The following is a 15,000-nucleotide window of genomic DNA, read 5'->3' as shown; positions in this document are numbered from 1 at the left end:
TGTTACTGTATTATAAAAATCAGAGCCGGCTCCAAATACACAGGATGTTTTATAGACAAAATGACAGACGTACCTCATCTCTCAGACCAGCGTATTCGTAGAGCAATATACCGTACATAGACAGTGAGCGGAGGTGCGAGTGTACCAGGTGTGAGTACACCAGGTGCGAGCGCGAGTACACCAGGTGTGCGTGCGAGTACACCAGGTGCGAGTACACCAGGTGTGAGTGCGAGTACACTAGGTGCGAGTGCGAGTACACCAGGTGCGAGTGCGAGTACACCAGGTGTGCGTGCGAATACACCAGGTGTGCGTGCGAGTACACCAGGTGCGAGTACACCAGGTGTCAGTGTGAGTACACCAGGTGCGAGTACACCCGGTGCGAGTGCGAGTACACCAGGCGCGAGTACATCAGGTGTGAGTGCGAATACACCAGGTGCGAGTACATCAGGTGTGAGTGCGAGTACGAGTACACCAGGTGCGAGTGCGAGTACACCAGGTGTCAGTGTGAGTACACCAGGTGCGAGTACACCAGGTGTGAGTGCAAGTACACCAGGTGCTAGTTTTGTTTCGGTTTTTGGGGGGGGGGGGGGGGGGGGGGGGGTTATGTTTTGTTTTTTTTTCTCCCCCAAAGCTGGCGAGTTTATTAGATGCTGTTCCTCGTCCCCCGTTTGGATTACACATCACACAGAACACCACCGTACACCTCACACGCTCTACCGTATCCCTGTCCCAGCTGTCAATCAAAATCACACGCGTTTTTTAAGGACCGCGAGAGAGGCGTCACTCTCCAAACAGCGCTCCGTTTCTCAGCGAGACTGGAACACACTTCCATTACAAATCATTTCATCATTCGGAGCGGGGATATAAACACGGGAGTGTGTGTGTGTGTGTGTGTGTGTGTGTGTGTGGGTGGACGCATGGGTGATATAAACACGGGAGTGTGTGTGTGTGTGTGTGTGTGTGTGTGTGTGTGTGGGTGGACGCATGGGTGATATAAACACGGGAGTGTGTGTGCGTGTGTGTGTGTGTGTGTGTGTGTGTGGACGCGTGGGTGATATAAACACGGGTGTGTGTGTGTGTGTGTGTGCGTGTGTGTGGACGCATGGGTGATATAAACACGGGAGTGTGTGTGTGTGTGTGTGTGGACGTGTGGGTGATATAAACATGGGGGTGTGCATGCATTTTCATAAATAAATAAATAAATAAATAAATAAATAAATAAATAAATAGGGCTCCTTTAAAAAATCATATTTATAGATGAACCAAAAATAATTACATTTTTTAAATAAAAAGAAAAGAAATTTAAATTTATTAAATTAAATTTATTTGATTAGCCATTGCTAATTAAAAAAAAAACAACAAACCCCCCCCCCCCCCCCCCCCCCCCACACACACACACACACACACACACACACACACTATATAAAAAATTCCACCCACACACATCTTGCTGCTAAGTCTGAGTGCTATTAAACAAAAAATATATTACCATCTGACAATTTTCTTAAAAAAAATACAAGGGAAAAATTCTGTTTAGTTTTTTGGGATGTAGAAACCACAAAATACTTCAAATGAAGAAGAAAAGAAACCTAATTTATTTTATTAGCCAATCCCTCTGCTGCTAATTTACATAAAATGTTTTTTACAAAATGTCAAACAAATTTTTTTAAAGAAATTAAAATAAGAATAATTCTAACCACGTACATCTTGCAGCTAGGTCTGTGTCCCCGCCTGCGCTAAACCCTTCTTCGCCCACGCTGCCGCGTGGCCACGTGTGTGTCTGGGGGTGAAATGAGTCAGAACTGCCTCCATTACTGCCTCCAAGAGTCCAGTTACAGGGCCAGGGAAGTGAGTGTGTGGTGAGAGCAGGGGAGCAGGGGGTGAACGGGTGCGTTACATGAGTAATGAAGCTAACGGACAAGCTACAGCTAGAACGATCTAGAACGAGTTTAAATCTCACACCAGCACTGCCAACACGGCTAAACAGGCCTTAATGCACAACAGGGGTGTGTGTGTGTGTGTGTGTGTGTGTGTGTGTGTGTGTGAATCAACAGTTCAACTTCCTGCCAAAAACAACCTCAACGAATTCTCTGATGAGCCGAAACAAAACAAACCAAATGAATAAAACATTCTAGCACTTTAACAATGTGTGAGCTTGTTACCGTTACTTAACCAAGTTTACGCACGGGATCACGCACTATTTATACTTCTAGCCTGCCAAGAGAGGGTGACTGAATACCCACAGCTCTGACGATACAAACACTGCTCTGAGTTTAGGTGTAAATATGGAAGAAAAAAACAAATAAATAAAATAAAATAAAAATAAAAACAGTTTGCGCAGCTGATTATCATCACGACGGTGATGAAATCGGTCTGGATTTTAACCAGCGGTAAAGTAAACCCCAGCACGTCTGAGGCTTTGACTCATTGATGAATTTAAATAGCAGGTGAAGCATACAGAATTTAATGCATATTAAAGGGGCAGTCTGTAATATTAAAACATGTTTCTAGACCTGGAATAATTCGATCATTTTAAATATACCATAGCAAATATATATTATATATATGCGCAATATCACTATACATTTTCTTATTTTCTGTTTAAGAGTCTGTTTATATTTTTCTGGCCCTGAAATTAGCTCGGCGTCCAGGGTAAACCAAAAGTAAGGCCTTTTTTTCCTTCCTTCCTTACAAAAGAGAGACAGTATTGAAAAAAAAACTCATTCGCAATATTACAATGCAGGCTAGTTTCTTTACTGTTTTTGTTCGTGTGTCTGTTTAGATTTTTCCGGCCCTGAAATTAGCTCCGCCTCTTGCCCTTTTGCTCCTTAAAAAGGCAAACGCCAAGAAACACACCGGCTCAAAAGCAGAGGCGGGGTCACCCGGGAGGCCTGCTGAATTGCAATTCACCTCCCAGGCAGCAGAGGGACTCTAAATAAATATATTACACACCGCTTCTTTAACATCTTTAAACCCTTTCAAAGCATCTTATCGATGAATAATCAGTGACGATGACTCAATTCTTTTCTTTCTTGATGATGTTTAAATGTTTTCACATTATGCACTGCTATTGGCTGCCACACTGTTCCTCTACTCTACTTTAAGCGTATGAGAACGTGTCATTTCTACACAGCCCTGATGAAAAGAGAGAGCGCGGAGATACGATACGAGAGCATCTGAAACAGGATCCCTGGGTAAAGACCTTAAAGCGGCTTTAAGGTTGTCTGGTTCGGAGGGATAATGAGGAATTTATATTCGTGTGGTCAGGAACTTCGCCGCCTCATTCATCACTCCTACAGGTCAAGACACCCGCATGCTGATCCATTTTATTCATGGAAGAAAAAAAAATTCCAGAGTTTAAAAAAACAAAAAAAACAAAAACAACACAAAACAAAACAAAAGTTTCAAGTGGAAGCTACAGCAAATACCCCTCAGACCCGAAACCCATAGCGACATGAGTAACCTATGTGTGTTCACGCACGTGGGCTACTAGACACGTTCTTTATAACGTCAGTGGGTTGATTTGAAACGTAGCGTTAGCTAGCGACATCGGTTAGCTTGGACGGAATCGGATTTTGTTTCACTCAGCTTTAAGCAAAGTATGTTTTACAGCCTTCACCGCATTCGAATCCCTCGTAGTCGCTGACTGATAGTGGCCGACTTGTCGAGAACATCATACCCCCCCCCCACCACCCGGTCCGTGACCTCCTCTTGCTCGGTTTTGATCAGCTTACTTGTATTGTACTTCACTGCCGTAGCTGCTCTTCTTGATATTTCCACACAGCACAGTTTGCAGTCTGCTTTGCTTTGATTGCAATCATCGTGTTCATCAGTGTGGCGACGTGACGCTACGGTTATGTCACATGGTATCAGATGTCGTTATTTACGCATTTCGGTGAATCAGCATGGGATCGGTACCGACATGGCCCTTGTATATCGTGATGTCGGGCCTCAGATAAGGACAGTGACCACGTCATCCTTATAACGCGTTCAAGAACCCACGAGGGGCAGCGTATCGAGAGAGGAAAGAATACCACAGGCCACGACGGCAGAAGGACGCGACGACAGCCGTCCGTTATCAAGGGTAGTGACGGGTATGTTCTGTCTTTCTCTTCGTCGTCACTGCAGACTCACCTCACCTTCTCAGAGTGCAGAGGCAGACCATTTTTATTTACTTCTACAGGACTGGACCAAGTTCACTGAAGAATACTGGGGACAGGTACAAATAACCATGGGAATGGACAGGAATGGACAGGGATGGTAAATGGCTCCAACGTCCCTCCGTACCGTATATAATATAAATAAAATTTCCATCCGCATGACTTTCGCCTGCTATTAAGGACATGCAGATTACGGTCATTCAGCTTCATTCCTTCATTCAGCCCAGTCCAGTCTTCTCTACCCCCAACCACAGTCCAGTTCCTGCTGGGGGATCCCCAAACACACGGCTGTCCGAGTCTCGACACGTTTCCTGTACTGACTTGGACTCGTCTCAGACTCATTGGCATTTTGACTCGGACGTCTCGTTCTTGGTCATTGGTTTCACTAAATATGGTTTTGGTCCCGTCTGATTGTTTAAATTTAAACATTATTTTAAAAAAATTAATGAACGAGCATGCGGTCTTTTCTTAGCGCATGCACAAAACAATTCCTGCTTGGAGAAAACAGCTGGAAACCACTGGCTGAAAGCACAGATGAAGCCAACTACACTGCCGTAAGGGCGTACTCGCACTAGGCCCGGTTGCCTTGTACCGAGCCCAAGCACAATTGTCGCCCCTCCCCCGCTGGCCTGCACTCATACTGCGCTTAACGTTAACGTAGTGTGTGTGAGTGAGAGAGAGAGAGAGAGAGAGAGAGAGAGAGAGAGAGAGAGTGTGAGAGAGAGAGAGAGAGACTCCCTGTCTGTCATTTCCTGTCCTCATCAGCGGCTGTAGTAAAGGTCTTGTACGGGTTTCTGTTAGGTTACGAGTTTAAATCCCAGTAGTGCCCTTGAGCAAAACCCTGAACCCTAGTCTCTAACCCTCTCTTTTCTCTCTCCATCTTCTCACATCTTCCTTCTATGTTGTTTTTTCCATGTTTACATTTTTATACATTGTTCTATGTTAATTAATAAGAGTTCTACATTCCTGTAATGCTTTGGCGATACTGTACATGTATATGGTCATGCTAATAAAGCTTGCTGAATTGAAGTGAGAGATCTTGGTGTGCTTGGTCTTACAGAAAGTCAAGCATCGCCCGTAGCACAGAGGATCCAGTGTTGGTATGTGGGTAAGGTTAAATGTGTGTGTGTGTGTGTGTGTGTGCGTGTAAAAAGACAGACCTTGATCTGACAGGAAGTCCAGCATGGTCTGTAAGAGGAAGGAGAGGTGGCGGACGCTGAGGGCGGGGTTCCCCATGCGCCGGGATGCGTACACCAGTTCATGCAGCAAACGCATCTGTACAGCCGCCCAGCCACGGTGAGTTCCTACACACACACACACACACACACACACAGACACGCACAGAGAGAAAATGATTGAGATAGACAGAAAGACAGACATGAAACCAAATTACAGATCCTCCTATTATTATTGTTATTATTACTATGACCACTTCTGTTGTTACTATTCTTTATGGCTGATGTTAGTATTACTGATATTCGATGTTTTTCTCCTTATTGTGCTCCTAAGCCACTGGTAATAATGCACTATATACAGTACAGTCATGTCAAAAAGCTACCCGTGTTGTGTTAATAGGCCGTGCGAACACAGTATCGGCATGTCCGTGTATGTGTGTGTTGGGGGGGGGGGGGGGGGGGGCGTGAATCTGCCACCGTTCTCCACCATCTGACTCTCACACATGATCATCTGCTCAGCATTAGTGCACATCCCGCCTACGCTGCTGCAGCTTATTAATACACTTCTGAATGTGTTCCAGTTAACGCTGCTAAAAATAACTCAAAGCCACTCTGATCTCTGGAAAAAACACTCAGTCATATTCAGATTAGATCGTGTATCTACACCTGATCAAATAAATACGGAAATATTTCTTCATTAAGAAATCCTAGCGATACAACACAGAGCATCTTTCTGTACATATTAAGGCGTGGCCCCTGGACCCATCAGCCCCAGTGAAGGAGGCGTGGCCCCTGGACCCGTCAGCCCCAGTGAAGGAGGCGTGGCCCCGGGACCCGTCAGCCCCAGTGAAGGAGGCGTGGCCCCGGGACCCGTCAGCCCCAGTGAAGGAGGCGTGGCCCCGGGACCCGTCAGCCCCAGTGAAGGAGGCGTGGCCCCGGGACCCGTCAGCCCCAGTGAAGGAGGCGTGGCCCCTGGACCCGTCAGCCCCAGTGAAGGAGGCGTGGCCCCTGGACCCGTCAGCCCCAGTGAAGGAGGCGTGGCCCCTGGACCCGTCAGCCCCAGTGAAGGAGGCGTGGCCCGGGACCCGTCAGCCCCAGTGAAGGAGGCGTGGCCCCGGGACCCGTCAGCCCCAGTGAAGGAGGCGTGGCCCCTGGACCCGTCAGTCCCAGTGAAGGAGGCGTGGCCCCTGGACCCCTCAGTCCCAGTGAAGGAGATGTGGCCCCAGACCCGTCAGCCCCAGTGAAGGAGATGTGGCCCCAGACCCGTCAGCCCCAGTGAAGGAGATGTGGTCCCGGACCCGTAAGCCCCAGTGAAGGAGGCATGGCCCCTGGACCCGTCAGTCCCAGTGAAGGAGGCGTGGCCCCTGGACCCATCAGCCCCAGTGAAGGAGGCGTGGCCCCTGGACCCGTCAGCCCCAGTGAAGGAGGCGTGGCCCCTGGACCCGTCAGCCCCAGTGAAGGAGGCGTGGCCCCTGGACCCGTCAGCCCCAGTGAAGGAGGCGTGGCCCCTGGACCCGTCAGTCCCAGTGAAGGAGGCGTGGCCCCTGGACCCATCAGTCCCAGTGAAGGAGATGTGGCCCCTGGACCCGTCAGTCCCAGTGAAGGAGGCGTGGCCCCTGGACCCGTCAGTCCCAGTGAAGGAGATGTGGCCCCTGGACCCGTCAGTCCCAGTGAAGGAGGCGTGGCCCCTGGACCCGTCAGTCCCAGTGAAGGAGCCGTGGCCCCTGGACCCGTCAGTCCCAGTGAAGGAGCCGTGGCCCCTGGACCCGTCAGTCCCACTGAAGGAGGTTTGGCCCCTGGACCCATCAGTCCCAGTGAAGGAGGCGTGGCCCCTGGACCCGTCAGTCCCAGTGAAGGAGCCGTGGCCCCTGGACCCGTCAGTCCCACTGAAGGAGGTTTGGCCCCTGGACCCATCAGTCCCAGTGAAGGAGGCGTGGCCCCTGGACCCGTCAGTCTTAGTAAAGGAGGCGTGGCCCCTGAACCAGTCAGCCCCAGTGAAGGAGGCGTGGCCTCTGGACCTGTCAGCCCCAGTGAAGGAGGCGTGAGCTGTGTATCTCTCAGTCCACTCATGCAGTTAGAAAGCCTTCAAACACTGTTAGATATTTCTCTTTCTCACTTACTTAATACAGCTAATAAGTACAACAGAAACAAAGATAGACTACAAGTTTATTTTTTAGGGTTTGGTCAGGTGATTAGTAGTAATCATTTGAAGACAGACAGCGACTCAGCTGTTTGGACAGCCAAAGCCAAAGTTTACTCCACCCCAATCCAGTCTAGCCAGGATCTTCTTTTTAGGTCATTTTCAAATTTGCGCCTTTTCCCGGACCCGAGGCCATTTGAACCCTGGGTTTGGTACGACTGGTGAAGTGCGAATTATGTTTTCAAGCCTGCGGAGTGGACCAGAGATCTGATCCCTGGTCTTCTTAAATACAGGGGTCTGTCCACATTAGGTGTGGGGGAGCCATCCGTCCTCAGGGCCACGTGCCAGGTAACGTAATCGATTCAACTAGTCACGTGACTTCCTGTTTCTACTTTTGTGATGACTGACGGATATATAAAACTAGTCCTTCATAGCAACAGCAAACATTTTCAAAACTGCAGCCGCAAAAGTAAAATACGGAACTGCGCAATCGATCCTGTAAGGAAATCTTCCAAGCGAATACAAACCTGCCATCGAGCCCAGAAGCGTTCTGTGTGAAAACGTCCGTAATCTAAAGATCGTTCTCTCTACATTTCCTACTCTCCCGTCTTTAGCTTCCAAGCTTCCATCCTTTCTATTTTATGTCATCTCTCTCTCTCTCTCTCTCTCTCTCCTCCTCCTCCAGTACAAGTCAAATGTCTCCATCTGTATGTTCTGGTGTGTGGTGCGCTGTTACAGGATGCTGATACACAAGCTCAATCTCATTAGCTTCAGTACGAGCATAAAGCCATAAATTTGGAGCTGCTAAGCTATCGCGCCAAACCATATGGATCTTCAAGAGACACCCATCATCCAGACCAAAGCATAAACTCGTACATTCATGCCACCTGCTCTCAAATCTCTTGTTCTTCCTTGTACAAATGAACAAAATACAAAGCAAAAAATAAATAAATAAACAAACAATCACACACACACACACACACACTCCTTCGTCCCTAATTCCTTCTCTCCGTCACACAGATACACGCCTAAAAACTGCAACATGTAGGCTGAGCAGGCATTTTCATCCTTCAGTGTCAAAGCCATCTGGGCTCCTATTTAAAAAAAAAAACTGGCTCCCTCCGTCCACCCGCTGTGATGGTAGACTAAACTCGGTTCCAAACGCTTAAGCGCTAAAATGACATGCCGGATCGATACAGCGAAGGGGAAGAAAAGGGTCGATATAGGGAAGGTGCTGAAGTTTTGGCCGCCAAATTCCCCCCCCCCCCCCAAAAAAAAAAAAAAGCAGGGCAGGTTGCCAACAATTTCACAAACTTGACGAAAAATGCAGAAAAATCTGTAACTATGGCAACAGATTAGCCGGAACAACTGAAAGAACCTAGTGTAAGTGAGCAAAAAAAACCCCAAAGCACAGGCAGACTAAAGCAAAGTGATCGCAAATGTTGAAAGCATATCAAAACAAAAAAGTAATGGGCTAAGATTTATTTCAGTCGTTAATCTCGAAAACACTCGTGTTGCGCGATGCTAAATATTCCTGTGAACACTAGTTCAGATTTTCGAGCGAACGCTTCAGTACGTCGGGGTTTTTAAATCGGACCGCGTCATTAAAACCTTTATACGCAATTACAGAGAGCTTTAATTAATTTCGACAGCGGCGGGCGGACCTCGTTAGACCCGAGCTGCGAAAACGTTATTTAAAACTCGAGTGAGTGTTTCTCGCACAGGGTCTCTTTCCTTTTTTTTTTTTTATTTTAAAAACTGTATAGCTCTGTCACTCTGTCTAACTGAGTAATTGAAGTCAGGAGAATTCCCAGGGCAATTAAAAACCCATTTACTCCTCTATTTCTCCTTGTGGTTCTCAAGTGACTAAACCGAGAGAGAGAGAGAGAGAGAGAGCGAGAGAGAGAGACAGACAGAGAGCGAGAGACAGAGACAGAGAGTGAGAGAGAGAGAGAGAGAGAGAGAGAGAGACAGAGACAGAGAGAGAGAGAGAGAGAGAGAGAGAGAGAGAGAGAGAGAGACGGACAAGGAGAAGAACCATGGGCTACACTTGATTCCACGAAGCTCACGACTAATACCAACATTGATGTCACGTGGTGATCCCGGAAGGCTTTTAACGGGGGAAACTGATCGAACCTGACCTAACCAGAGCTTTACATGGAAGGTCTGATTAAATGTAAACCATAAGCATTTCTTTCTGAGAATAAATGCTACATACATTTAAAAAAAAAAAAAAAAAGAAATCAGCTCCATCTCAGACAGCGAATTTCTAGACTATAAGACGCACCTCTCCTGAATTCTGCCTACTAAGAACAAAAAAAAGACAAAAGATTAAAACAATAATAGTCTGCTTAATAGTCTTAAACACATGCAAAGACATGCAGTAAAGCAAAACTGCCTTAAGAATTCATCCATCCATCCATCCATCCATCCAACTTCTGCACCTCTGATCCTACACAGGGTCGTAGGGAATCTGGAGCATATCCCAGGGGACTCGGGGCACGAGGTGGGAGACACCCTGGAAGGGGTGCCAACTCATCACAGGGCACATTCACACACACACACCCTATGGGCAACTTGGAAATACCAAATCAGCCTACAACAGGTGTCTTTAGGATGAGGGAGGAAACCGAGGTACCTGGTGGAAACCCCCGAAGCACAGGGAGACTCCACGCACACACACACAGGGCGGCGGCGAGAATCAAACCCCCAACCCTGGAGGCGTGAAGCAAACGTGCTAACCAAAGAGCAGCAGTTCACTAAACAAACTCAGCATATGACATGATCCCAAAATGCACCGGTGGTCTCAGGTAGACTTTATGCAGCTTTATAAAGACAGCAGTTGGTAAGTTTTATCTAATCATCTCGCTTAGAGAACGTGCTGCAGTTCGTCTGGAGACTTGATCACATCAGTTTGTGTTTGTGCAGGTAAAACCTGACCGCCTGCTTAAAGATACATCACGTCACAGCTTCAAAGTGAAAACCAAATGGAAATCTTTCCGGAAGAAAACAACTAGCGCGTTCTTTTATAACGGGGCACGCGACCGAATGAACCCCGAATGAAGATCAGCCGTTTCTGCAGGATTATCTCGACGACGTCTTGGTTTCATCCGACTGCTGAAGCCATGGTCCGCAAAGAGCTTACAAAGCGTGTGACGGATCTCGATGCCGAAAGGTATCGACCTGGAAACGGTTTCCAAAACGTTAGATGTACCACGGGACGAGCGGAGAAAAAAAAACAAAAAAACGGAGTGCCACAGTGACGCTACGGAGAACTACCAGGACGTCCCCTCCGAAACTGATGAAAGGACGTGATCGGAGAACTCGTCATCAGAGAGGCTGCCAAGAGACCTACAGCAACATTTAAAGAGCTGCAGGAATATCTGGCATGTACTGGCCACTTTCTGCATGTGACCTCTCACATTCTTTACACGTTTGGACTAGGTGGCTACACAGAAGCCCGTTCTTAACCAAAATGGAAAGATCCAAGCCCAGCTAAATCTCCCCAAACCATGTGGGAAATGAGAAAGGAAGAACTTTTTGGGAATAAATCTAAAAAAAAAAAAACACAAGACACCAGACCTACAGTAAAGCATGGTGGTGGCAGCATCATGAGCGGGTACTGGGGGACTAATCACGATTGAGGGGATCATTGACAGCTCCAAATACCAAACTATTCATGACCAATGTTTCGGTTTGGAACGGCCCAGTCAGCGCTCATATCCCTTACGATCTGTCTTTATTGATCGTATACATTACAGCACAGTAAAATTCTTTTCTTCGCATACCCCAGCATGTCAGGAAGCTGAGGTCAGAGCGCCCCCGGAGCACAGAGGGTTAGCAGCCTTGCTCAAGGGCAAGTCGTAGCTTAGCAGTGCTGGGGCTTGAAACCCCGACCTTCCGATCAGTAACCCAGTAACCACCAAACCACCCCTGCCCACTGAATTTAAGAATTCGTTAAGGGGTGTGCATACTTCTGCGACCAGGTTTTTTTATTATTATTTTCCCTGGAATGCTATTTGTAGAAACTTGTGCAGACGTGTAGTCTTTTATATCCGCTGTAAACAGCAATAACGTATACGAACTACAGACCATATTGGAACAACAATACCAGTTTAAAAAGAGAAAGAAAACGGAAAAGCAATACAGAAGCACTGAGGGATTAAAAGCGAGCTTCCCACTCAAAATGGATCTAAACGTGTGGCTTACTGTGGGCAAACACCGAGATCAATATTCAACCTAAACAACTTTGGCTGAGATTTTAAGTGCCTCAGGGAGACAGCCTTCAGACAGAATGCATAAACGTGTCTAACAAAACACAGAGTCCCATTAGGAAACACAAACACACACTGAGGATCAGAAGCACAATACCCACGACCCTGAATTCTGAGGCTAAGCGTACAGTCTGCACTGATCGTTCACCTGTTCTGTGAAACGCGGGAAATAAATGCGTTTCTTTCACACGTAACGATACCGTTACTGTTCGGTCATCACCTCTCGACTTGATTAGCGTAAATCCCTGCTCGACGGCCCGCGAGCTGATGAGGATCCGAAACACGGAGGCGTCTGCTCTTTAGTCGTCCAAATTATATTGCGCCACTCCATCCTGCATTATTAATCTTTAGAAATCAACACGTGAACTTAAAATGGCTTCCTAGAAGAGTTTTGAAAGGTCAAACTTCTTGGCTATTCTCCACTTCGGTTAACGGTTTCCTGCATTACCCACAATGCCATTCTATCTTCTGATAGTGGTCCGAATGGATTTCCCGACTTCCTACCTACAGTGCGATGCAGCGGCGCTTTATTGTTTCGCTTTCTCGTCCGGCCCTCGTCCCCTCATCCATACGCTGCTAATACCACAGTCGCCGGCATCGCGCTCGGCATCTCGTAGACCTCTAACCAGTCCTTACGAGATCTCGAAGGTTTGCGTTTTTGGCGATTGCTGCGGCCAAAGGTGCTCGATTTTTTTCTAAATTTGCGGTGCGATTTGCGAATTTTTTTTGAGCTTTATTTGCGGAAAATACTCGAATCTGCGAAATCGCGATCACGCGATATTATTTCGCGGTGATGTTTGTTGGTAAACGAGACCTTTTAGCCGTACTCGTGTTCGACGCACGTGAAACGAAGACGGCTTTGGCTGAACGACGACGTCACGCGACGTGGCTCGGCCCGAACCTGTGGGAAAATCTGCGGTAATTTATAAAAATTGCAAGCTCCCGCGAATACTGCGGAGTTTCTTTGATTTCGCGATCGCAGAACTAGCCGAGCCGAGTCCCGTTGCGTTCTGGGACTCGCATTCCGTGTCCGGCTTCGGCTCCAACGTCTCCACTACTTCTACGCTGAATTCCTGAATTAACATGACGTTGAACGTCGCTGGAAACCAACAACACCATCCTCCTGCCAGATTAGCATGGCACCACCTCTAACTTCTCACAGGAATAACGAAAATGCAGCACCGGCCAACAAATCAGCGCCAGAATCACTGCTCGTGTCATAAATATTTAGATAATGACACGGTTCAGAGTGGAACTCTCCTTCAAAGGGGCAGACTCGTTTTACGCTGTTAAGAGAAGCTGTGCACGTTGTGTGCTTCTGCTCCTTCTGTTCTTCAGCTATTATTTCTGCTCAGCTCTTTTGAGTAAAGCCGCTTCCACCAGGATGTGGCGGAATCCGTCAGGAAACACATCGATATTCCTTTCTGATGTGCCGTGGGCGGAGATTACCGTTTTCTTCACCCCCATAACCAGGAAACTCACTGAGACATGAATGACGCTCATAAAGGATCGCCGGAGGTTGTTCTTCTTCACGGAGGTCTCCCTGTTTGCTCGGTATGAGAACTGAAAACAGAGCATGCTGGAGAGAAACTGAAAAGATCCAGAAATAAAGATGCGTTCTCGCTCTAACACAGTGGTCCAGATTACAAAGTGCACCGGACCCCAGATCTCCTCCGATTGGCCGATTCACGGTTATGTAAAAAGTACGCTGTATAAAATCCACACCTCTGGTGAACTTCTTCACCCGGGCGTACTTATCACACGCCGCCACGTTTCGATGGACGCCGTCCAATGGCGAGGGGTGCGTTTTTAATGAACGTTCTTGTGAAAGCAGCCTGCCAAGCAGATAAATATATAAATAAATGTAAAAATAAACATGTGTGCGTGTATACGAAGAATGCGGAAGAAGAGAGGATTTCGGAGGAAACGAGTCCTCCGTCCTTGAGTCAGCTCGCGCTTCAGACGGTCTTTTCACGGGAACGACCGTCCTAGAAAACACGCCGTCCTCCGGCACGTACAAAACAGCTTCCGGATGAAACCAAGGACGACGCAGAGACACGTTGGTTGTCCCTACACATGCCAACCCTTTCATAAATAACAGACTGGTAGCGTGTGACTAATATTACAAATAAAATCAAAGTGCCCATTTTAGCCTTGATAAATCTCTGGCTTCGGACTTTGGGGATTATGTAAAAATAAATAAATAAATAAATAAATAAATAAAAGTAAAAGGATAATGATGTCTTCCTGGGGGGTAAAAAAATAATAAACAATTTTGAGGATAAGTGCTGTTGTACAATCACTTTTTGACTTTCATAGCCTTGTGACTGTAATTAATGGCGCAGGAGGAGTCCGTTCTGAGCATGCGATGCCTGGGGAGTGCTGGCCCTGTTCTTGCTTCCCTTGAAGCCACTGTCTCGATGAATTCATAACGACTTTTCATTAAACATTTACTATTGGAACTCGACCGACGTCGGTCTGTTATCCCTCAATCAACATCAACTGTACTTAAACATCTCATTATACTTCATTTAACATTCGTTAAATACCCCTTCTACTCAATCAGCATCTATTATACTGTATATACCATTCAACACCCATTCTACCTTAACAACCGTTACGCTCACTTACCCTCCATTACAATTCATTCAGATTTCATTCAACCTCCTCCACCATCTATTAAACCTCACCCTGCATGTGCTATACCTCATTCAACACTGATTACACCTCATACACAACTGTTACACTCAGTTCAACATTCATTAAATATCATTCAACACCTATACACCTCCTCCCGCATACATTATACATCACACATCTATACACCTCATCCGGCATCCATTATACCTCACACAACATCTATACACCTCCATTCCACATCTATAGTACCTTATTCCACATTCCACAGCTGTACTACCTCTTTCCACATCTATAGTATCTCATACCAACATCTATAGTACCTCATTCCAACATCTATAGTATCTCATACCAACATCTATAGTACCTCATTCCAACATCTATAGTACCTCATTCCACATCTATAGTACCTCATTCCACATCTATAGTACCTCATCCCAACATCTATAGTACCTCATCCCAACATCTATAGTACCTCTTTCCACATCTATAGTACCTCATTCCAACATCTATAGCACCTCATTCCACATCTATAGTACCTTATTCCACATTCCACAGCTGTACTACCTCTTTCCACATCTATAGTACCTCATTCCACATCTATAGTACCTCAT

The 15,000-nt window shown here is 46.7% G+C and overlaps 1 protein-coding gene across 3 annotated transcripts in view; it reads right to left on the bottom strand.

The window, feature by feature from the left end:
- Positions 1-15,000, bottom strand: part of trappc9 (trafficking protein particle complex subunit 9) — a 247,495-nt gene that overhangs the window by 212,531 nt on the left and 19,964 nt on the right. For all 3 annotated transcript variants that reach the window (XM_053641882.1, XM_053641883.1, XM_053641884.1), the window contains one exon: positions 5,321-5,464. In XM_053641882.1, coding sequence (XP_053497857.1) covers positions 5,321-5,464 — 144 coding nt within the window. The remainder of the gene's footprint in view (positions 1-5,320; positions 5,465-15,000) is intronic.

This window comes from Ictalurus furcatus, chromosome 14, assembly GCF_023375685.1.
Source record: "Ictalurus furcatus strain D&B chromosome 14, Billie_1.0, whole genome shotgun sequence".
Lineage (NCBI taxonomy): Eukaryota > Metazoa > Chordata > Actinopteri > Siluriformes > Ictaluridae > Ictalurus > Ictalurus furcatus.
Note: the sequence above shows the minus strand (reverse complement) of the source record. Positions and strands in the feature narration are given on the sequence as shown.